We start from the raw sequence: 24,656 nt of genomic DNA, 5'->3' as shown, positions 1-24,656 counted from the left end.
CTATCTTCACATAGTTCTTAAACTGTCAAGCTGCCATGACACCAATCAATGTCATTTTGACAAACCGAGAAAAACTATTAAAGTTTATTAAATGGTAAAATAAAAAGTATATTACTATTTTCGTTCACAAAATATTTCCTTCATTCAAGTGGTCAGTTTAAAAAGAATGATTAACACATGTATTTATCAAATAAACATGCACCGATAAAGTACCTTAGATCTACAAATTTCATATTCCAGGGCATTTAACTGATATATTATAAGAATAATTATGGCTTTTAATTATGCAAATATTCATTCAAATCAAAAACGGCACAATGCGGTGCCTCCGCCAAGCAGTGGCGTTTCCAAACAGGGATATTCTACCATGAATGCAATTAGTCAGAATGCACTATCTGCAGCTTGGGGAGGTAGCAGGAAGAGAGTTGCCACGGAAGATGAGTATGTATTCACATATTTATTATTTAATTTTCATATTTATATTAAGGATTTTCACAGTTTTCACTGTATCCTGCAGATTTCTTCTCTCCATTGCTTCGACCACTTCATATTTATAAGATCTTTGGGATCTGCCTTTCTTCCTATCGTGCTTCACTCTTATTCTTAGTGTTGAAAAATTTTCGAGAATGAAAAATCAGAGAATATTCTCGATATGGAGAATTTTCTGAGAATGAACCCTATGACGCACTTCGGGATATTGTTGAAGATGAAATAGTGTATTAAAAATCATGAAATTATATACAAAATTATGAGACTAAACAACAGTGTTCTTTATACAGTACGTAAATCATTCTGCTGGACATAGGAAATATACATTGAGATCATTGTGGCAACTACGCTAACCTGTGTTAGATGAAACTTCTGTTCAAGTACGAGTTTCTGGTGCAATAGAGCTGTTAGAACGAATAGAATGAGTGATTTTAAATGCAGGGCAGTCCATAAATAAATCAAAGCAAAGATTATGACTTAAATATACGAGCAATATAGCGAACCAACTCTAGCACAACACACTAAACTGCAGAGATTACAGTGGGCAGGGCATGTGGTCCGCATGCATGAGAATAGAATCCCCAGAAAATTGCTGAATGCAAGAATGCAGGGAAGAAAACCTGTTGGAAGACCTAAAAAGAGATGGGAAGATGAAGTCGATGAGGATGCCAGGAACTTTCTGGGAACGCGTTCATGGAAAAGAACAGCGGTAAATCGAAATGATTGGAGAAGCTTATTGAAGGAGGCCAAGGCTCGATTTGGGCTGTAGTGCCATTGGATGGATGGAAAGATTATGACTGATGAATTAATAAATTTACTTTAATTTTTAAAATATCTTTAATTTAAAAATTAATTTCCAGACACAGTTTTCCCATTAGGTCAAAAATAGTTCTACTACAATGTCATGTTTTGACGCTTATTTGTATTACCCGAAATTAATTATTAATTTTGAGGTTAATGCCCCTTAATGCTAACAGCTATATTGTCATTGAGAGAGCGAAGTTGCCACGACTTTCTTAATATAATACAATGTATTTATTTATGTATCTAAATATATTATACAATGTATGTTCCCAATGTTCAGCTGAACGATTTACGCACTGTATATAAACAATATACAAAAACAACAGAGAACACAAAATTTAATTTATAAAAAAATGAAAGTTTCTTCTTAAGAACAAATAATGCAAGTAATGGATGTGGTGATTTAATCAGAAAAACATGATGCTTCAGGTTCAGAATCTATTTCTATCATTAACTCATCCTGGTCATCTACATTCTGCATTTCAATGTACTGATGAGAAGTTGTGGGATTTTATTTTTCATGAGTCTCTATTTTTGACCCTATCATATTTATTAATAGTTCGAAAACACTTTTTGACATTCTTGTAAAATTCTTAAACAAATAATTGTCTAGCAATATTTCCATAGGTAAATTACTCATTGTTTCGCGTTTACTTAGAAAAGCTGTATCCACATTTTCCGTTTTTCATTTTTTTTTATGTATTGTCTTAGCATGACTAAGGATGCAGCAACTCTCAAGAGAATATTTTCGAGAACGAGAACATTCTGACCGAGAATATTCTCTTCTTACAACACTAGTTATTCTGTTCCACTTCCAGAGCTCCACTCTTCTGTTCTATTTAGTCTATAATATCTGAGTTCATTCCAATTCTTTTCTTAATCTCCATATTGTTTATTCTATATCTTCTTGTTACTCTGCAGCTTCATCTATGTTGCTCTTATTTTGATTTTGGATTTCTTATTTTTTGTCCAATTTCCACACCTATAAGTAAGGATACTTCTTGTGATGGTTTATATATTCTTCTTTTTGTTTGTATATTGATATTCTTATCCCTCAGTATCAGGTTCAATGTTCGTTGCATTTTCGAATAACAGTTACTATGGTTTGTTTTTAAACCAGGAGGAGTGATTCAAATTTACTGCGCTGTAATGCTTGTTTGTAATTGGTCCAACCGCAGACAAGTTTATTCCACCCTTATAAAATTTTGACACTAATGACATTTATCAAATTTTGTCAGTTTGGCATTTTATAGGTTAATTAAGTTATTTCAGCGATTTTTTGTGTTTTCTGTGTTATTATTTTAATTTTGAGATTTTTGGTCTGCTTTTATATCGCCTAGTGAGAACAATAGTGGCGAAACACAAAAATCAACGTTTTTGAGTTAAGTCCATCAACCGACATCTAAATATGCCCTCTATTATGTGCAATATCTGCTAACAATTATTTAATTTCCTTATTACTAGAGGGCGCCTACAAGTCTTTATGGTATTGGGAATTTGTCAAATATTTTGATGCATTAACGACGAAAGAACACCAAACTTTATATCAACACTGGCGAATCTACAATTACACCATGTGTGCATGTATTTGAAATATTAGATATCTTATTAAAGATAGTAGTGCAATGTGCAATAGTGGCGAATGAGCACCTTTGTCTGTGTGGTCGTTTTTGCTTTTGTGTTTTTTTTTTATAAAACTTCTTATAGAGAAACTCAGTTTCAATCGTTCTTAGATACTTAGAAATAGCAAATCAAGAAAGCGACTATCCACTTTCGATCAGTATTGTTTAATTCCACACTATCGAGAACCATTATTCATTTCTAAAAAGAAGTCTTACAAAGTAAATCAATTCCTTCTACCCACAATCATTTCTTTAGTAGTTGGAAATGATGAATTTAATTTTACTATTCATAGTTCTTTTGCTTACTTTTTATCTTTTATCATGTTTATCATTTTCTTGTTAACAGACATAATGTTAATAATTATTACGTAAGATATTATTTTGTTATTTTTTTCTATTGTACTTTAGTTTTATTTTGCGAATAACTGTTTGGTGTGTACAATAAAATATTTTATTTGATGCGTTTAATTTATTTTTAAAAGTAAATTTTTTAAATATTTAAAACAGAAACTAAACTGTTGTAGTATAGTAGTAGTAAAGTATAGTGGCGAAACATCAAATTAAACATCCTCGATAATGCAATAATGGGGTAACGCAGAAAAAAATCAAAAATAATAACAATGTCCATTTTTTCTTCAAATAAAATTACTTCTACTAATTGGTTTAAATGACGAGAAGCATATTATTAGTAAAATTCTGCAAAATGATTACCTATTAGTTAGTTATACTGTGTAGCAGTTTCATCAAAACTTCAAATAAGATTATCTCTAAATGTTCATTTTGAAGTTTCGTCACTATTGTTCTCACCAGGCGATATAAAAAGCAGTTGTTTTTAGAACTCTTTAGTGACGTATTAATATAATATATTATTTATGGATTGTCGCTGAAGGCCGACATGACCAACCAAAAAAGAAGATGAGTAGAGTAGAGTAAATTTTTATTTGCATAAACTTTTAACATAATTGAGCAAATAACGTCACATTACTAATAATCACATATTAAAAAAATATATTAACAATACACTAAAATATATGAACAATACAAATTACATATATGCTGATCAAGGCTGAAGATGTATTTGGTGATGTTTCTATTGTTTGTTTTTTAACCAAGAGGAGTGATTCAAATTTACCGCACTGTAATGCTTGTTTCTAATTGGTCCAACCGCAGGCAAGTTTACTCCACTGTTATTAAATTTTGACACTAATGACATTTATCGAATTTTGACACTTCTGTCATTTTATAGGTTAATTAAGTATATCTGCGATTTTTTGTGTTTTCTGCATTATTCCTTTAATTTTTAGAATTTTAGTCCACTTTTATATAAAGACAGTTGTTTTTAGAACTCTTTAGCGATGTGTTAGTATAATATAATATGTATGGATTATCATCGAAAGCTGATATGATCAATGAAAAAAGAAGATGAATTTGGTGACATTTCTAGTAACTTTCTTGGGTGTGAGTCTGTCTTTTTAGTTTACTCCTCTTGGTAAAAAAATCAACTATAGTGACTTTCTTGGATATGAATCTGCCTTTTTAGTTTACTCCTCCTGATTAAAAAACAAACTATAGTACCACAGTCCTCCTCCTCCTTATCTTTTCTCCTTCGTAAGGATGCAGTGGCAACATGTTGTTACTGGAGATCTTCCTCTGGATCTTTTGCCCTCTATGTTGCCTTTAATTATCATTGGTTCCATGCCTTCTCTTTTTTTAAGAGAGTTTATTTAACTTTTTTATTATTAAGTTCTTCTAGTACTTAATAGTCTGTGCAATGTGTGGTCTATGGTATGCCCAACATTCTATGGTAAACCCACATTTCAGATGCCATTAGGTACATGCTTTGAATTGGCTTTTTTGATGTTTCATGTTTCTGAAGCTTAGGTAATAATAGGAAATATTAATGTGTGAAGAAGGTGTAATTTTATGTTTTTTGTAATGCCAGGATTCTCCACGTGTCCATGGATCTCGTCTTCACACCCTCTACTGTTAGTGATAATTAAGCCTAAGTAAGTGAATTGTCAGACCACTTCGTAACCTGCCATGGCCTTGATTTTTGACACTTCACTTCGTTATTGAATGTATACGCTTCGTATACTAAACAGATACGAAGCGAATATGTTCCATAACGAAGCGAAAGGTCAAAAATCAAGGCCCATGTTTCTTACCTCTGTTTGGCTGTTTCTGTTTCTGTGCATATCTGTACCACAATATTTTCATACAAATAGATTGTAATACAGTCCATAAAAGTCTCACTTCTATCTAGTATGAATTGAACCATATTTTCTAAGAATGTGTAATACATTGTGTACTGTTTGTTTGAGGTCTATATTTAAATTTTAGATATTTTGATGATGACGAAGAGGAGACCGTTCCAGATTTGGCATATATTCCAGCACCAGGTAGTCCTACTAGGCTGGAGATGATGCAAAAGAAAAATGTTGAGGATGATGAAGATGATCCCCTCGATGCTTACATGGCAGGAATTGAACAGCAGGTATTTTATTGTTGTTTTAACTAAAAAAAGTAGGCTACTGTTGTAATCTTTTTTTTTTTAATATTTATTTCGAAAATTGTACATACATATATACATAGACACATACATATACGCAGAGCGAAATATTCGTCAACATAAAAAAACTAAATTACAATTACAGAAATCCTGTTTTACTCTATGTTTTGAATTTTTTTCACTTTTGGGTGTCACTTTTGGGTGATTATTTTTTACAGTACTGCAAAATTCCCCCCACTTAGAAAATCCTTGTGACGGTTAAAATCGAAACGACTTATTCCTACACCGCTAGGCCAAAAAGATGGATCATATAAAATATCTTTTTTCTTGAGAGATGCTGTTACGACAAATGCTTTTAATCGATTTTCATCCGATGGTAATTCCTTCACTTGTACTATTTCGTTTTCAAACTCCACGTTATTTTTAATATACTTTTTAATCACCTCTTCAGTTGCGGCCCTTTTTACTTTATTTATGTAGAGCCATACTTTACGCTCCCCTCCTGAGAACTCCAATTCTTTATCATTGAAACTATTCCCCGTACCTATGTTTTTTCTTTGTCGTTTTCTTCTAACCACTGTTTGAAATTCTTCTCTAGTGTCTTCACGTTCTTCTGCGGATGTATCTTCGCTAACATTTTCCTTTTGTTCGCTATTTACCTTTTTTTGAGGTTCCTTCTTACCTTGTTCATGTTCCATTGGTAAAACGTTTGGTTTTCTTATATTTGATTGTACACTTCTTGGAGGCACTTGTCTGATAAAAGTTGGTACACTGCTGATAGGTGTAGTAGCCACTTCCGCGAAAGTTTGTTTACATTTGAGATTAGCATTTTCATGTTCCAAACTCCTAATCCTATCTAACAATAATTCGTTATTTAGGGCTAAAATTTTATTTTTATCCTTTACTTCATCGACCAGTTCCCTTAAATACTTGTTTTTAACTGCTAACACTAATTGTTTATCGTTTTTGTCGTCCGGTTTTTTCACTACTTGACAACATGTTATTTTAGTTTCATCCAAAAACTTGATTTCTGGACACAAATCGATAAACAATTTATACACACACATACTGAGCACTTTTTTGTATTACAACATTTCATATTGCCACTATTATTATTATTTTTATCACCATCTTCCGACACACAATTATCGTCGGCCGCCATGTTGTTGCCAATCTATATGTTGCTAATCTATATATTATATAACATAAACTTTACTGTTTACTTCGTATTACTCCTACAACTAGTAAGTCTCATTGATGACTCTTCAACATTAATGTTTTATAACTCTTGTGTGTATATTACTCTGTTTTATGTATTTTAAAATTGGAGCACCAGTACTTTTCTCTATTGCAAGCTTTTCAGAACCTTTTCTTTTTAGTGTATTATTTGACATTATGTTCTTTTTCCTGTAGGTTTTTTGTTTAAAATTATTTTTTGTATTTGTTTTTCATCTATTCTTATGGCATCTACATCATCTGAGTTGTTTTCCATGTATAGGAACTAGTGTTTTCATTGTAATTATTAAATGCTGTAGAATTCTATTAGTAATTGCTATTGACAATAGCCAATTCTGACAGAGGGCAATCACAATTTCAAAAACTGATGATAACTTCGGGAAAACAATTCATTTGTCGTTTGATCTCGATGCCGTAAAATGTTGAATCATTTGAACATTGATTAACACTGCAATAGTTTTTTGAAGTCGAAGTCATGGTTAATTACAATATAAACCGGCCGCAAATATATACACAAATTAATTACAATTTCACTGTTTTCCTGAAGTTGATGTTTTTGAAATTTACCACAAGCATTGCACTTTGCGGTTCATCTCAAATTCCTTCTATGCTTGGATTGTGCTGTAACTTTTTGGAAGATATGTATTTTTTTATTTATTTGTTACTAGACTGTACTATTTGGTTCATGAGTTTTTGTAAATATTTTGACAAATACTATAAATATGGAAGTAATATAAAATGTAGAGGTTATAAAAAGTACATTCAAATATTTTTAAGGACTTTTTATTGAAAAATTAATTCCTAATACAATAATTTACACTTGTTTAATATCACATTCATTGTGTTTATTTTTTAAACTAAACCGAGTTAACACATCCACTATACTTTCACAGGAAACACCTTTCCTGACTATATTAAAAATGCCAGGTTCTGATAAATCTACCACAGTGGACGCATTATTATCTTCCTTTAACTTACCACCGTCAAAAATAACTGGTAGCTTTTGCCAGATGTTTTTGAAGTCATCGATTTCTATAGCATTCTTTTCGTTGCTTAAATTGGCACTTGTTAACGCCAATGGCTTCCCTAGTCCTGAGGATAAACTTCTTATGAAACTACAATCAGGTATTCTTACCCCGACTTTTCCTTCGATGCTAAGTGAATGGTCCAACGTTTTATCTACACATGGTAGTATTATCGTTATAGGTCCAGGGAGTAAGGAATCCAGGAGTTTTTGTGGAAGGTGGCTGACATATCCAATTTTTTTAACATCGCTGACTTGGCTTAAGCATAATGCTAGTGGTTTGTTTTCATTTCTGCATTTGATGTCATACATATTACCTATAGCCGATTTATTTGTGGCGTCACATGCTATGCCATACACAGTATCTGTTGGGACAGCTATCACATATCCATTCTTCAAATACTGAATTGCCATTGCTGTTGCCGATTTGCTGGTGACAGGAATGTGTAGACTCATTTTTGATTTGTGGTGAGGTATTTTAGTTCAAACATTAATTCTATAGTTTGGTCATAGTCTTACAATATTCTGTAATAAAAAACAGAGTTATATAAAGAATAGGAAATAGAATATCTACAAAGCAATGCAATGGAAATTCTGTACGATTCAGTAGGATATTTCATTTATTTTCGACACATCCCAATGTGATGCAATGTTTGGATGTTATTTCTGTTTTGCTGTCTAGTTTTTATTTTAGATTTTTAACAACAGATATATCTAGGTTATGAATTTGTTTTCCTTTAAAAAAAAACGGTGCACAAGTTTTTAATATCAGAATATAAAGCTACATTTCTACTCATAAAGAAAATGCATAACATAACCTAACTTTACGCTCTTGCTTCATGTTTGGTTAAATTAATCAATATGATGTATAAAATGTGTACTTAATATTTTAATAATCAATTCTATTCTGTAATTAGTATTTAGAAAAAGTTTCCACATAAAGTTAAACCATTGCATTGTATTGGTACTTACAGTAAAACAATTATGTTAGTTACACACATAATCCCATACTAGTTATTTTTGCTTTTTGTAACATCAGGCAAAAGTTGTCCTTATTGATAATTTGCTTTGTTAATAAATCAACATTATGTATTATTTATTAAAAAAAAGTGTGTTTATTTAAATTCTACCATGCTGACAGTTGCTGACGTCTGACAGGCAGAGCTGACAATGTCAGAGAATTGACAGATAGCACAGATTATCAAGTTTGAGTCTTCTTTTTTGTACACTACTTTGTATATGTGTGCATCTATAAATATGTGTTGTGCTCTTGAAATGTTATTAGGTAGTTGGGAGATTTGTGAGAGTTTGCTGACTGAGCAATTTGTATTAAGCATCAAAATACAAGAATCTGTACAAAATAGGAGTTTAAATGTCCCAAAAGTTTTACTTACTTACTCATCCCTGGCTTTACACAGCATATTCTGTTTGCCGTTTACCACACTACCACAGAACAAAGGCCATTTCTTCTTGCTGTATATATCTTCTTCACTGAGGTTCCTTTTTGCCCATTGCTGTTTTTAGTTGTCCATTCCACTGTAATCTAGAACATCCGCTTTTCCTTCTATTTGGTTTCCATTTCAAAATTCTTAGCGGTATTTTTGTTTCGTTCATTATTCGCATATGTCCATACCAGAGTAATTTTCGTTTTTATATTTCACCATTTAGTGTCTCCTTCTCATTCATTAGTTCTCTAATTCGTTCATTTTTCATCTTGTCTGTTAGTGTTAATCTACAGCTTCTTCTCCAAAGCATTATTTCCATTGCATTTATCCTGTTTTCCATTCTTTTTTTTTGTCGCCCACGTCTCTGAGCCATACAGCGGGCATCTTTCCACTACTGTCCTAAAGATTTGTTGTTTAATTTTGCTTGTGATAATATCATCGCTCCATATAATCGAGTGTAATTGTCTGGATATTGTCTTTTCTATTTTTTAAACTTTCGTCTTTTCTTTTATGTATTTGATTTTCTATCTTTCTATTGTCCACCAATATGGTTTTATGTTCTTAAAATTCATCTGGTCTTTTTCCCATTCATTGGCTTCTTCTGCTGCTAGGTGTATTTAGGTTTAGGTTTTCATGTTTTCATACGTTCTTCATTTGTTATTCCTTGTATAGCTTTCGTTTTTGATGCTAGACCCAATTTATAAAGAAAAGAGATCGGCAGACTGTTTTTTTTTGTATTTAAAAATTGAATCCATTGTGAGCATAAATGACAAAACACTTGTTATGTATAGGTCCATAGAGAATCTCTTCAAAAATCGGAACCAACTCAAGGCATCCGTAATGATTTAGAAGAAGAGGATGTAGAAGAATCGTATTATCGATATATGGAAGAAAATCCTAATGCAGGAGTTCCACAAACAGATGACGACCACCCGGAGGTAGAATATGATGAGGACGGAAACCCTATAGCTCCAGACAAGAAAAAAATAATTGATCCTCTACCCCCTATAGGTATGATTTTATCTTTCTCATGGTAGTGTTAGTGGAAATATTGAAGTCCTTTTTTCTAGATCACTCCACGATCGAGTATCAACCGTTCGAAAAAGTCTTTTATGAAGAACATTCAGACATAAATGAGCTTACTGACGAACAAGTAAAAGAGTTAAGAAAAGTTTTGGACATTTCTGTAACAGGTAGTAATGCACCCAAACCTGTATCGTCTTTTGCTCACTTCGGCTTTGAGGAAAAACTTATGAAAGCTATAATTAAGGCTGAATATTCGACACCTACACCTATTCAAGCTCAGGCTGTGCCTTGTGCATTACTAGGACGAGACGTCCTAGGTATAGCTCAGACAGGTAAGTCATTTATCATAGAATAGGTGTATGCATTATGACTAATATTATTTGTATCGCAGGTAGTGGTAAAACTGCAGCATTTTTGTGGCCCATGATGAAGCATATAGCGGTCCAGAAACCCGTCGAGGAAGGGGAAGGTCCCATAGCTATGATTTTGGCCCCAACCAGAGAATTGGCTCTTCAGATCTACAATGACGCCAAGAAATTCGCAAAAGTATATGACCTGAGAGTAATATGTGCGTATGGTGGTGGCTCGAAATGGGAACAAAGTTTGGTAAGTAACAAATTTTGTTTCATAAAATCTTCTTCTCGTAGCACTACATCCAGGGTCCGTCTTGACTCACTGCGCAACCCGCTTCCATCTTGAACGGTCGTCCAAGATAGTAGATTCAGTGGGTAGCCCCATTGTTCTTAAATCTGACCATATGTTATCTCTCCGTCGCATTAGTGGACGTCCCAAGGGCATTCTCCCTGTTGGGGCTTCCTCCCAGATTAACTTAAGGTAAGGCGGTTATTAGGGAGCCTATGGACATGGCCAGCCCATCTTAGATGTTGGGATTTAATCATTTGGATTACGTCGCTAGCCATATACATCTGTTTGACCTCAGCATTTGTTCTCATTCGGTATTGGTTAATATTCAGGTCGTGATGGGGCTCAAAGATCCTTCTGTGAATTTTTCTTTCAAAACACCATGAGTTTTCTTTCCATTGCTTTTCAGCTTCCACGTGTCACACCCATACATGAGAACCAGTCTAATCATGGCTGTATATATCCTGATTTTTTATGTTCGTGTACTCTTGGATATAATCGTGTTATGGAGGCTACCTTCTTCTTTAGTGCCGTGTCCCTATTCAGACGTTGGCCGTCATCATGTTTACCAGTTCCTGAAACCATTATCTATCGGCGGCTGCGCAAAATAATTCCTCTACTGTGGAACCACACCATGGTCTAATATTACACAACCATGAAAGCTTCTTTCGACCAATCCATCTCTTTCCCTGGAGAATGGAGGCTATACATACATCTATTTGCTGCCACTGAAATTTTGTGTTACAGAAGGATGCTTAGAATAGCATGGACACAGAAGAGAACGAACACGGAAGTATTTCGAGAAATGGTCAAAGAATACGAAATAATAATCACAATAAAAATACGAAAGTTGCAATATATGGGACACGTAGGTAATGAGGGGACAGCGAAATGAAATGCTAAGACTAATAATACAGGGAAAGATAAGAGGGAAGGAAGAGAGTGTCATGGTTGAAGAATTTAAGGGACTGGTTTAAATGCAGTCATATAGAACTTTTCAGAGCAACGGTAGATAGAGTAAATATAGTGATGATGATATCCAACCCACGATTGAGAGACGGCACTTACAGACGAAGAATTCTTTCAAATCAAAAATGAATAACCATTTTCAATTTCGTTGCAAAACGAAAATACAGCCGCATCATATTCTAGTCCAATCAGAGAGTGCAGCAAGCACCTCTACCGGTTTCGAAACTTATTAGTCTCTCATCAGGAGGCACATATGCTGCTCTCTCTGATCCAACCAAAACAAACCCTGGCGTGCAGTCACGGATTGCAACGAACGAAATGGCATAGATGCCCTAGCGGCAAATGCTAGCAAAATACTAAGTTTTCAATCCAATGGCATATAAAACAACATAATGTTATTCTACATCCCACCAGACTGAAAACAATGGGAACCTTCTCTGGTTACACCTCCGAGGCTTCTACAATTTGCAAGCCATAATGGATGCTGAGACAAAGGGAGACAAATTCTTTCAAAGTTATATGGGTCTATTGTTACATTTTGTCCTATTTTATCTCATCTCTTTTGTTTTTTAATTCACATATATTTGGTTTTCTGTTCGTTGACCGTTAAACCGGTTTTTTAGAGACGTGTGAGTTGTTTCAATGCTGCGTTTGATCTTTTCACTTGGGTATATGTAGTTGTTAATCTGTAATGTAACATCCCAGATATTAATTCGCTCAATGCTTGGCAACTAAAGGTTGGCAACAAAATGTCATAAATTTTATTTTAGAAGCAATCATTTTTAGACCCATTTTTCTTCCTGTAGTGTTTACGCAATCCAATAACTTTTGAGGGCCCTGGGGACTGTCGTATAAAATCATAAAATCACACTTTAATAATTTACAGAAAAACTAATTCTAAAATTTTTCTATTAGGCATTAAAAACTGGAGCAGAAATCGTAGTGGCCACACCTGGTCGTATTATCGACCACGTAAAAAGCGGCTCAACCAACCTCCAAAGAGTCACATTTTTAGTCCTGGACGAAGCTGATAGAATGTTTGAGCTCGGGTTCGAGCCACAGGTCCGTTCAGTCTGCAATCACGTTCGACCTGATCGTCAGACTCTCCTCTTTTCGGCGACTTTCAGAAAAAGAATCGAAAAATTGGCCAAAGACGCTCTGTCCAACCCAGTGAAGATTTCCCAAGGAACCACAGGACAAGCTAACGAGGACGTAACGCAGCACGTGTTGCTTTTACCCAACCAGGAAGCTAAGAGGAAGTGGTTGTTTGGTAAGCTCGTGGAATTGCTTTCTGCCGGGTCGGTTTTGGTATTTGTTACAAAAATATTGGATGCTGAAATGGTAAGTTGTTTTCTATAATGATTTAAACATGATATTACATTCTAATATTCAAAAAATTACCAATTTATCTTCTTCTTTATGTGCCACCTCGTTTAAGGACCTCGGCGATCATCACGTCCCATGGTACTCTGTCCACAACGGTTTTGAAGTATCTGTACTCAACAAATTAGATCAAATTATCAGTCATCAAAACACTCGCACATTAGCAATAACTTGAAATTGTACATTTATGTACATATTAAACAAATTCTGATATCCTAGACGCATTTCGTAAAAGGCCTTTTTAATAATTCTTAAGTCTGTTACCACTTCTGTAAGATCCTAATGTGTTGCTGACTGCATAACTCCTAGTAGCTATTTATCATTTGTCATGTCCATACATTTAATCATCACACATTTCACAATTTTACATTTATGTTCGAATATTTCTAACACCAATATATGGATATTTGATGTTTTATTTTCAACATCAACATAAACTTTAAATTCATTGGCTGAAGTAACAAAATAGTTCATAACGTCGCATTGACAATCTGTCACTGGCATACTTCTAAAGTTCTTTCACCTTTCAGTTCAGTTGACATTCAATTTTCAATATGTGAGGTTCATTCCTTGCATATCACATGCACGTGGATTAGAGTCCTGTGTTGCCCTGGGTTTATCCACGAATATTTGCAACATCCTTCTGTTTTATTAAAAATATTTAGTATCATTTAAGATCTTGTAACTTTTAAAGGGTTCTTACCCATAACTTTTTGGTGGCTCACACATGCATGCTGTTGTAAGTATGTAAGTATACTTACTATTTTAGGGCTTAACACTGATGATGGATTACCTAATAATCCGAAAACGTTTTGTTTTGTGATGTAACCCTTATTGGGGTATTTTAAATATACCTTTTACAAAGGATCTTGTATTTTTTGTGATTTATGGTAAACAGCCAACTACAGGAATTTTATTTTCCTCGTGGATTCCTTATAAAAGGCTAGAGAATACGTAGCCTATCTAAATCTCAATACTCTACTCTAGATCTAATTTCTCCTCCCAGTTTTCCATTGCATAATATTGTTTTCATCTTCTTGAAAGCGTTTCTGGTCATCTCAATGCGTCGTTTTATTTCAAGTCTGCAGTCCCATTTAATTGTAACTTTCCCTAAAGTTTTTCCTTTTCGTCTTCAACCTCGTCAAACTAATTTATATACTCTACAAATTATGATTTGTCTATGTCTATTTAAGTAACTGGGTATATGTTTGACTAACATGCTCTCTTTATCAAATGGACACAATAATTATAACTTTAAAACAAAAGCAAAAAACGTTAAGGCTATGGGTACATAATTCGCAAATATTTTACGTGTATCCCTACTTTTTCTGTCTTTACACGGCAAATTACATGTAGTAAAATTCACACTGGTATGGATATGTAAACATTACTAGAATGTCATTCTATTCTTTTTCTCATGATCATCTTTCAGTGCGTCACAGTTTTTCGATTTCTTTCTAACGCATTAAATTGTATGTGACAGAAAAAAAGGCACGTCGGTGATTACTTCTAGTTCTGTGATTATTCTAGTTGTCGATAGATGGCGCCATAATTTAAAAAAAAATAATTTTTTTTAATTAGATAATAATATTAGAAATATAATCTGTATAATTTATAAGACTATACAAATCAAAGAAAATACCATTTTATAAATGCAAGAAACACATTTGATTTGTTTTTATCCTAAATTGAAAATAAAATGTGACAACTGTCAGATTTAACTAAAATGTCATGTTAGAATAAATGTCATAAATGTGTATTATCACGGACTTACCCTTTTTCCTATCATTTGTGACGCACTGAAAAATGATCATGAAAAGGACAATACTTGAAAATGTCATCATTAATTTAAAGAGATGGCTTTTGAATGTTCTTGGATAACTGTTATTTTTATAATTGCATATTATTAATTCAGTTAATAAATGTGATAATTTTTTCACTAACTATTTATTCAGTGATTGTAATAATTTATTCGTACAACAAAAACTAATACTCAATCGAGAAAAGAGGAAAAGTGTTGAAGTGATTTTTTAATAATATATTGTTATGGAACGCTTACAATTTTGAACATCTCTAACAACAAAATACTTGGATCACAGAATATATTATCCTGATGTATTCTCTGCTTGGATCTTCCACAAATAATACACAAAAAATAACTTTTAATTAAGTTCACGTCTTAAATCAATTATTTATCAAATAAACTATATATCAATACTACACTCGCGATCATAAAACGTGGGTCACTCGATGAATTATTCAAGTTAGATGTCTCGAATTTTCTAAACCTGTTGTCCGATTTGAGTGATTTTTTTAGTATATTATAGCCTTACTATTTAGCAATATCGCTATAATAATATTGTTGCTAGAAAGGTAAATTATCATTGTATACCGGGTGTGACCATCATACTGTGTTTATTCCTCAAAGTTCAGAACACCCTGTGGAATATTTTAGCATAGATAAAATATTTAAATTAAAACTCAATTGTAGCCTTAGGCTTTCTTAACATTTTCTTTTTTGATTTATTTGATAATATTTAATAACAAAAAAGTTAGACGCGTTAATAACTAGCCATGTTCTTCATCAATATAGGGTGTTTCTAAATAAGTGCGACAAACTTTAAGGGGTAATTGTTCATGAATAAATAATGACAGTTTGCTGTATAAACATTTGTACGCAAATACTTCGTTTTCGAGATACGGGATGTTGAAGTTTTTCTTACAAACTGACGATTTATTTATTGCTCTAAAACCCGTAGAGATATGCAAATGAAATTTGGTAAGTTTTAAGAGGCAGTTATTGTGCATTTTCTAACATACAATTAATAATTCTATATTCACCATTGGCGTGTATACGGGTATAAATATTTTAGTTACATCCCGTATGCACGCCAATGGGGAATATAAAATTCTTAATTGTATGTAAAAAAATGCGCCTAAAAAAACTATCTCTTAACACCTACCAAATTTCATTTGCGTATCTCAACCGGATTTAGAACAATAAATAAATCGTCAGTTTGTAAGAAAAATTCAACATCCCGTATCTCGAAACCAAAGAATTTGCGGCCATACGTTTATAAAGCAAACGGCCATTATTTTTTCATGCAGAATTACCACTTAAAGTATGTCGCACTTATTTAGGAACACCCTGTATTGATGAAGAACACAGTTAGTTGTTAACGTGCTTAATTTTTTTATTATTCAACATAAACAAATAAATCAAAAAAGAAAATGTTAAGAAAGCCTAACGCTACAATCTAGTTTTAATTTCAATATTTTATCTATGCTAAAACATTCCACAGCGTGTTCCGAACTTTGAGGAATAAACACAGTATGATTGTTACACCCGGTATACAATGACAATTTACCTGTCTAGCAACATTATTATTATAGCGATATTGTTAAAGAACAAGGCTGTAACATACTAAAAAAATCACTCAAATCGGACAACAGGTTTAGAAGATTCGAGACATCTAACTTGAATAATTCATCGAGTGACCCGCTTTTTATGATCGCGAGTGTATTTAATCAATATAACACAAATTATTCCAGATGCAATGTCAAATATTTAAAATTGTCACTGATTGTCAGTGTCTGACTGACAATATATGCTGACAATATTATATTCGGCTGAGTGCGTTGTAAGACAAAGATAGATTTGGAAAATATTACCACGGCATTGTGTTCATTTTTGTCGAATCCTGAAAAAACCAATAAATATTTTTGAAAAATTTAAACGCAGAATGAAAGACTAAATTATTACCGAGGGCCGAAAGTCCCTTAGAATAAATAAAAAGTTTATTTTGAATGAGATATTTGAAATTAAAAATCACACTAAATTTTCTCTTAGTTTTTCACCCCTGTAACTTATTAAAATAAACATTATAGAAGTTCTCAGGGACTTTCGGCCCTCGCTAATAACGTAATCTTTCATTCTGCGTTTAAATTTTTAAAAAATACTTATTAGTTTTCTCAGGATTCGAAAAAAATGAATCCCCATTTGAATGGCATTGCAGCCGAAAATACGTTCCGATCCTCTTAAAATATTGACCTAGTACTATATAGGAGTGCTGTGTAGACGGTGTAGTACGTCCTAAAAAACTCCTCCCTTTCTCGATGTAAAGGGAGCACTACAAAATTATTTTCAGAATGGTTTCCGAAATGGAATTCGAAACATCTAATAAACTTATTTTAAAGTAAAATTGTAGCTTATTACCTAAAAAATAGTAAATTTCACTCTCTGTATGTGCATACATTCTAATGAAACATATTTTCAGGTATCCAAAGATATAAAAGTTAAAGAATTCGACTGTTTGTTATTACACGGTGACATGGAACAAGCAGATCGTAATAAAGTGATAACAGCCTTTAAAAAGAACGAATGCTCATTACTGGTAAGACAAGCCTGTAGACAAGGGGTCGCCACTAAAATATCAACTGCCATCAACACGCCTAACTTCACGCGCAACTTTGATACATCATTAAGTCAATTTCTATAACATTCTATATATTTATTTTTCTTAATATTATGTATGTGAGTTGCTGTGAATTTGATAGGGTCGTATCCAACTTGGTACCTATGCATTTTGGATGTATCAAAGTTGCGCGTGAAGTTAGACGTGTTGATGACAGTTGATCTTTTGGGCCGCACCCGTAGACAAGTGACACAAAAATCTTTAATACTCCATTTTGCATCTTTCAGGTAGCCACAGATGTCGCTGCTAGAGGTCTGGACATACCGCACGTTAGAACCGTAGTAAATTATGATTTAGCGCGAGATATCGATACTCACACTCACAGAATCGGTCGAACAGGTCGTGCTGGTATGCAAGGAACCGCCTATACACTACTGACTGCCGGCGATAAGGAATTTGCTGGACATATAGTGAAGAATTTAGAATCGGCGCATCAGAAAGTGCCGCAGGAGGTGTTGGAGTTGGCTATGCAGAGTTCATGGTTTAAAAAACAAAGGTACAGGTCGACAGAAATATCTGAAACTGCCAAGGTCAGACCGATCGAAAACTTTGGTTAGGCGACGTTGTCAGATCAATCGGGTTTCAAAAGTTTTTTGGTTTTTTATTTGTTGCCTGTTTCACAGTAAAATTCCCTTCTGCTTTCTCCTGCGTAAATTTGACAACATTGTGTATAATTTCACGGGATTGTGCATGTAGTAGTGATGTTGAAAAAGTAACTATTCGTTACAAAGTACTCGTTACTTACGAATACCGAAAGTAACGATTACTATACAGAGAGGTAAATCGTTACTTTGATTACTCTGATTACTTCGTACCAATCGTATCAGAGCGAGTACCTATTTTGAGTATTGTATCTACAATCGGTTGATATCGGAGTTGGACCGGCATTCCACGAGTGTTCGGTATCAGTACAGTTAACTAAAATTTTATCTATGAAGGGCGAAGGCTATGAAGAGTTTTATAGGATTACAGGGCGCTGAGAAGTAGCTGAAACAGAGGGAGGTGTATATCATTTAACAAAGCATGCACCCAGAAACAGATGTCTATACGATTTGTCGAGGTAGATAATTCATAGAATTTTACAGATGTTAGTTCCTTTGAAAATAAAAATGCAACACATTAGATTTTAATAATAAATACACACTATTCTTATCAGGCCTAAAAAAATAGCTTAGATTGACCGGAAAATATGAATAAATGATAATATTTCTAGACTATGATCATGAACTTTAATTTTACGTGTATGTAGGTATGGCATTTTTTTTATTAGACCAGGCCATCTAACACTAAAACAGAGGAATAAATCTATTTTTAAATATAGTAGGTACATAGAGACTTGCAACTTTTTGCATTGTATTTAGGATTAGGATGACGTCTGGAAAAAAGTCTACAATAGAAAAATAGGTGGAAATGCATTATTACATTTTAAAGTGTATAAAACGCATCAAAAAATGCATAAACATGTTAAAATCAGTATATTAAGGGCCAGATTTTCTTATTTCGGGGTATTTGGGGTCACTGAACACGAATATGCAATCAGAACCGACCTCCGAAGTACCTGTGTACTCAGAGTTACTGCTAAGGTACGTCATCTAGAGTTTCGAGGGTTTGTTTTTGGCACTTAATTGATGCAAACAGATTACTCGAGATTACCGATATTGTGGAGCAGCAATGACAGAACAATTACATATCATTTAATTTCTATCCATTAAATAGATCGGTGAAGGTCATTATATCGGATCTTATACTTATACGAAATACTGAGAAATGCGATTCTCAAGATACAAAGAGTAATCATAGCAATCAAAGTATCCTACTAATACTAATACAAAATATGTACTGCGAAATGCGATTCTCGATATGATTACCGGTCGTCAAATACAAAAGTAATCAAAGTAGCGAATACTGTAAATGATTACTTTATACAAAAGTAACGATTTGTAACGAATACTCGAAAGTAACTATAATCAACATCACTAGCACATAGTGTCCTATTTTTCACGGCACTTGTAATATTCATATTTATTTAAGAAATATTAAATGTTTTCTAAATAAACAACTCCGACCGATCGCCGGAAGAAGAGACTCAGGCGAAGAAGAACATCCTGGCTCTGAAATCTCAAATCTCCGAGTGGTATCAAGAGACCACCGCTAGATCTGTTTAGAGCTGCCGTAAACAAAGTTATGATTGCCAATATGATCGCCAACGTTCGACAATCGGACAGGGTGGTGAAATAAGAAATAAACAACTATTCGACGATTTTATCTGTCAATCAGCCCTATTCTGTAACTTTTAACAAATCGAATAGAAATGACCAAGTCGAATCGTAATTACCCGAAATCAGAATGTTTGATATCTATCGCGTCATTTTTGTGTTTGGATTGGCATTCTGTAACTCACATCGAAATCAAGGTAAATCGAAAACGGCAATTTCTATTTCACGTGGTCAGGAGGGGGTGGCAACCCCGCATTATCAAGCGAAATTAGTGTTCTGTGGCCTGCTTGTTACTGGTTCCAAATACTATTGACTGTAATACATACAACTCTTGACATTTCCCATTACATTTGAGGAAGCAAAAAAATAGCGCCATCTACTGGTCCGCGGTGATAACCAGAGCAATCTAACCTTACATTTATAAAATTGTTTTATTATTGTTTTTGTGTAAGTGTTTAAACTATTTCTATTTTAATTTAATTTTGCAAAATTAGCTCGTTATTCAAAAATTTATAAAATTAAATTTGAATGTTTACGTCAAATTTTACGTTGTTACAACGTAGTTTCACCGCAAGCCGATAGTGGCGCTGGTGGCAACGTGCTTCCAGATTTCTGTGGGATTTGGATGTGTTACAGTCAATAGTATTTGCTGGTTCTAAATTTGAAATACGACACCGTTGCCATATCTTCAATTTTTCATACTATCACATTACATACAGTTGCATTTAAAAAATAGTTTTCAAATAACAAAAAAGGAAAGTTTTGAAAAGTAAACAACAAAATATTAGTGTAAATATTCTAAACAAAAAGCTCAAAAGATGATAAATGGTTTTAAATCAAAGTTAATTCAAATCGTTATAAAAAAGTAGATCAACTGATAAATAAAAAAAGATAAATGATGATAAGACGTATGATGTAAAATATTACTAATAATATATGTACAATCTTAAGATTTGATTCCAGCTAAAATAACTGATAAACTACTTTTCCCAAAAAAGGCGTCTTTTCTATAATTATTTTCTTTTCTATAAGCATTGATTGATAAAATTACATGTAAACTGATATAATATATTTATCAATCAACGCTATAAATCTATCTTTATATTTTAAACGGTCTTGTACAATCTATTCTTGTACATTATGCCATTGATGGAAATTGTACAAGAAATAAACCAAAAAAGTATGGCAATACTGTAAACTGTGACTGGCAAACATTCAGCATTCAGATGCCAGAGAAAATGGGGTTAGGTTCAATGCATAGATACTCGTACAACATGACTAAATTAAATATACAATTTCCTAAGTAACTAACACCACAGGCTAAAAAATTAAGCAGATACAAAAGGTAAAAATACTGTAAATAAGTAGTAATAAACTATTTTTAGTAGATATAAAATATAAACGTCAAAACAAAATACAATGCGCTTGCGTCAAACACAATGCGAAGTCGAAGTCATTTCTATTCACTATTCCGATTGTAGAGATTCCGAGGGAGTTATGGAATACCGATTTTGCCTATTTCTATTCGACTTGGCCACTTCTATTCGATTTTCCTTACTTCTCTCATCGAAATGAGTTACAGAATAGGCATGGATGTCGCAAAACCACTGATTTCGTGTACAATGCATTTTAAATGGATGTTTACTCTTTGCACCAAAGCTGAAGCTGAATTCTACTCAAGTCCCCTCTCCTTGATTTGCTACCTGAGTGACCTTGGCGGTTTCGCATATTTCTGTACAATTGTACTTATTCTTGTTTTCGCGCATTTTGTGATTATTTTGTATTTTGGTGAAAATATACTTGTCTTTTTAGGCTTAGGAATAAAAAGGATTACAATCCCAATGTCGGTGGCATAGGTTTGGGATTTAAAGAAAAACCATCCAATCCGTTGCAAACCAGTGGTCCAAGCTCCACAGGGCAGTCACAACCGGCCAGAGGTCCGGCGACTGATAGATTATCTGCGATGAAGGCTGCATTTAAAACGCAATATATGAATCAGGTAAATATAGAAGCAGAAAAACACGTTTTGCAAATATTTTTACTACATTGTCCATCTTTAAATAGAAAATTTAATGCTCCGTTTGCTTAAGACAATCTATATTCTGTATTTCTCAGTTTGCCATTGGAAGTGGCGAATACATACTCGGCATCATTATTGACACTTTGACAATTAAACTTTAATTGATCTCGTACAGTTTGGTCTCTGACAAAAAAATTAAATAAAAAGTGCTGCACTCTCACTTTTCTACAGCAGCAAACTCAAAGTCTTCTACAAATTTTTGATGTAGAGCTCAAGAGTTATTACTGTTTTTTTTTTTTTCAGCTGATAATTTTGCTACTCCGATCCGTCAATTAAATATAGATCCAAATCACTGAGCCGAATGAAATCCGTTCCTCCCATCTCTATATATACGCTTACAGTTTGGCCAATTTTACTTTGTCCCTTAGTTACTCAAGAAAAGAAAACCATGCTAACCTCAGTTTTCTCCCAAAGTAAATCATATTATTGGAAACAGTTCTAGTAGAGACCTCAAACCATTTAAAGTTTTAACATATATCAAAAATGAATAACCATTTTCAATTTCGTTCCAAAACGAAAATACAGCCGCATCATATTCTAGTCCAATCAGAGAGTGCAGCAAGCACCTCTACCGGTTTCGAAACTTATTAGTCTCTCGTCATCTTTTGCTAGTAGTTGCCGCTAGGGCTAGGGCATCTCTGCCATGTCGTTCGTTGCAATCCGTTACTGCACGCCGGGGTTTGTTTTGATTGGATCAGAAAGAGAGCATCATATGTGCCTCCTGATGAGAGACTAATAAGTTTCGAAACCGGTAGAGGTGCTTGCTGCACTCTCTGATTGGACTAGAATACGGTGCGGCTGTATTTTCGTTTTGAAACGAAATTGAAAATGGTTATTCATTTTTGATTTACATGTTTACTCTGATTGGAATACGAAGGGAACCATTCTCGTTGGAACTTTACCGCGCTGAGCAGATGGGACGTGAATTATAAATTGTAAAATTCCCTCATCTTCCTTAGTCTCAGCATCCGTTATGGCTTGCAAATTGTAGAAGCCTCGGAGGTGTAACCAGAGAAGGTTCCCATTGTTTTCAGTCTGGTGGGATATAGAATAACATTATGTTGTTTTATATGCCATTGGATTGAAAACTTAGTCTTTTCTTTTAACATATACATTTTTTTTCAGTTTACAGCGAGTTTGGATCAGCCCCCTCCACCTCCGCCACCTACACGGAGGAAATCTAGATGGGAGTAAAATGTAATTTTTAATTGTGATTAAATGACCATCTATTCTCTATTTCGCAGCTTACCACTGGAGGTGGCAGTTTAATTGATATCACACTGAGTGCTGCAATCTGTTTTTCTTCTACTTCTAAAGTTGCCTATCTTGTAGTGATATTGGCGACCACATTGACCCGTCTTATTCTACAAACAGAACGAAATAGATTAATTAACTTTATACCAGTCCATTTCCTAAGATTGGCCAGCCAGGATATACATCTACGTCCAGGGCCTCTCATGCCCTCAAGCTTGCATTGTAGAATCAACTGTAAAAGTCGGTATTTACTATTAGGCATAATGAGGCCGAAGTAAGCCAATCTTTTGTTCTTTTCGGTGTTAATAATTTTTCTTTGTTTTTGCTTAGCCTCTGAACTATGGTTTTCTGGTGTATATATGAGTCCCTTAACATACGTCGGTAGTACCACATTTCAAATGCTCCTAATCATATTATGGCTCTTCTGCAAGATTCCAGCCTTCTATTCCGTAGAGGAGGACACTAAAGACGTAACATCTAAGAATTCTTATGCGTATTTTGATACTTAAAGATAAGCTCCAGATAATCTACCTAAGACCGTTATAAAAGCTTCTGGCTTTTTAACATATATATTTTTTTTCAGTTTACAGCGAGTTCAGATCAGCCACCTCCCCCACCTACACGGAAGAAATCTAGATGGGAATAAGATTTAATTTTTAATTGTGATTAGTAATAATTTTCCTTTCCAGTTCAAGTTCAATTTTCAAACTAATTTTATCGTCAGTTCACTGTATAGATTCAATACCAAATGTTCAATTAAAATCATTATTTGAAATTGTTTGTAGTTTTTTTTCCTGGTACAAACTTACTTCACTTAGTAAATTAAGTAAACGATACTATCTAACACTTAAACAAGCCATACTTGAACCAGCGCGGAGTGCGACATGGTTATGTGCTATATCCGATACTGCTTATTACATATTCAAGAAAATTTTTTATAACGATCTAAAGCATGGAGGGAGGAATCTCATAGTAAAATACACATGGTCGTTAATATTTATACGAAATCACTTATTTGGAGTTTCACGCTTGCTGTCGCATTTTGGTAGATGTAAAACTGGCAGATAAAAAGACCAACGCATTTAAAATAAAACGGTGAGTGCGACAGGGAGACACAGTTTCGGCAAAAATGTTTACAACATTATTAGAACACATATGTCGAAGAACGCAAATCTGAGTGAAAAAGGAATTATTGTCAACGGAGAAATACTTAATAATTTGAGGTTCAATTTGAGGTGTTTTTTTCAATTTTTGCTCCATAACTCTGAACATTTTAACTTTACACCAAAAACACCCTAATAAAAATTCACCGAAATTAAATTCTGCATAAAGACATGTTTTTCCCGATCTGCTCCTACGAAAATTTTCTTCGGGAAATGCGGGTTTTCCCAACAAAATCTTTAAATTTCAAATAAAGTTTTAGATAAGTAATTATCTACCAATAAAATTAAATAACTTGGTGACATAAAAGCTTTCTTGGTT

General features: G+C 33.7%; 2 protein-coding genes across 3 annotated transcripts; one reads left to right on the top strand and one right to left on the bottom strand.

The window, feature by feature from the left end:
• The first annotated feature begins 26 nt into the window (after nt 1-26).
• Nucleotides 27-23,949, top strand: LOC114327136 (ATP-dependent RNA helicase DDX42). 2 transcript variants are annotated; one of them, XM_028275647.2, is made up of 11 exons: nt 27-441; nt 5,256-5,409; nt 9,921-10,140; nt 10,200-10,487; nt 10,547-10,761; nt 12,682-13,107; nt 17,427-17,543; nt 17,852-18,120; nt 21,653-21,839; nt 23,046-23,117; nt 23,758-23,949. In XM_028275647.2, exons 1-10 carry the CDS (start codon nt 272-274, stop codon nt 23,112-23,114), a joined length of 2,115 nt encoding a protein of 704 aa, XP_028131448.1. In that variant the 5' UTR covers nt 27-271; the 3' UTR covers nt 23,115-23,117; nt 23,758-23,949. The 2 variants fall into 2 exon arrangements, with proteins under 2 accessions (XP_028131448.1, XP_028131449.1); XM_028275648.2 differs by lacking the exon at nt 23,046-23,117 and having other exon boundaries at nt 28-441.
• On the bottom strand, nt 7,428-8,848 carry LOC114327137 (threonylcarbamoyl-AMP synthase). The gene is made up of 2 exons (XM_028275649.2): nt 8,657-8,848; nt 7,428-8,209 (listed from the first exon to the last, which is right to left on the bottom strand). The coding sequence occupies exon 2, from the start codon at nt 8,138-8,140 to the stop codon at nt 7,475-7,477; it is 666 nt and encodes a 221-aa protein (XP_028131450.1). The 5' UTR covers nt 8,141-8,209; nt 8,657-8,848; the 3' UTR covers nt 7,428-7,474.
• Nucleotides 23,950-24,656: the final 707 nt, after the last annotated feature.

This window comes from Diabrotica virgifera, chromosome 3 (genome assembly GCF_917563875.1).
Source record: "Diabrotica virgifera virgifera chromosome 3, PGI_DIABVI_V3a".
Taxonomy (NCBI): Eukaryota; Metazoa; Arthropoda; class Insecta; order Coleoptera; family Chrysomelidae; genus Diabrotica; species Diabrotica virgifera.
This window is presented reverse-complemented; position numbering and strand designations above follow the sequence as displayed.

Bases quoted from the DNA above. Each gene is read 5' to 3' on its own strand.
- LOC114327136 (XM_028275647.2), top strand. From the start codon at position 272: ATGGCTTTTAATTATGCAAATATTCATTCAAATCAAAAACGGCACAAT. The intron at 13,108-17,426 runs GTAAGTTGTTTT...ACATATTTTCAG, and splicing joins AAATATTGGATGCTGAAATG to GTATCCAAAGATATAAAAGT. The intron at 18,121-21,652 runs GTACAGGTCGAC...TTGTCTTTTTAG, and splicing joins TCATGGTTTAAAAAACAAAG to GCTTAGGAATAAAAAGGATT.
- LOC114327137 (XM_028275649.2), bottom strand. From the start codon at position 8,140: ATGAGTCTACACATTCCTGTCACCAGCAAATCGGCAACAGCAATGGCA.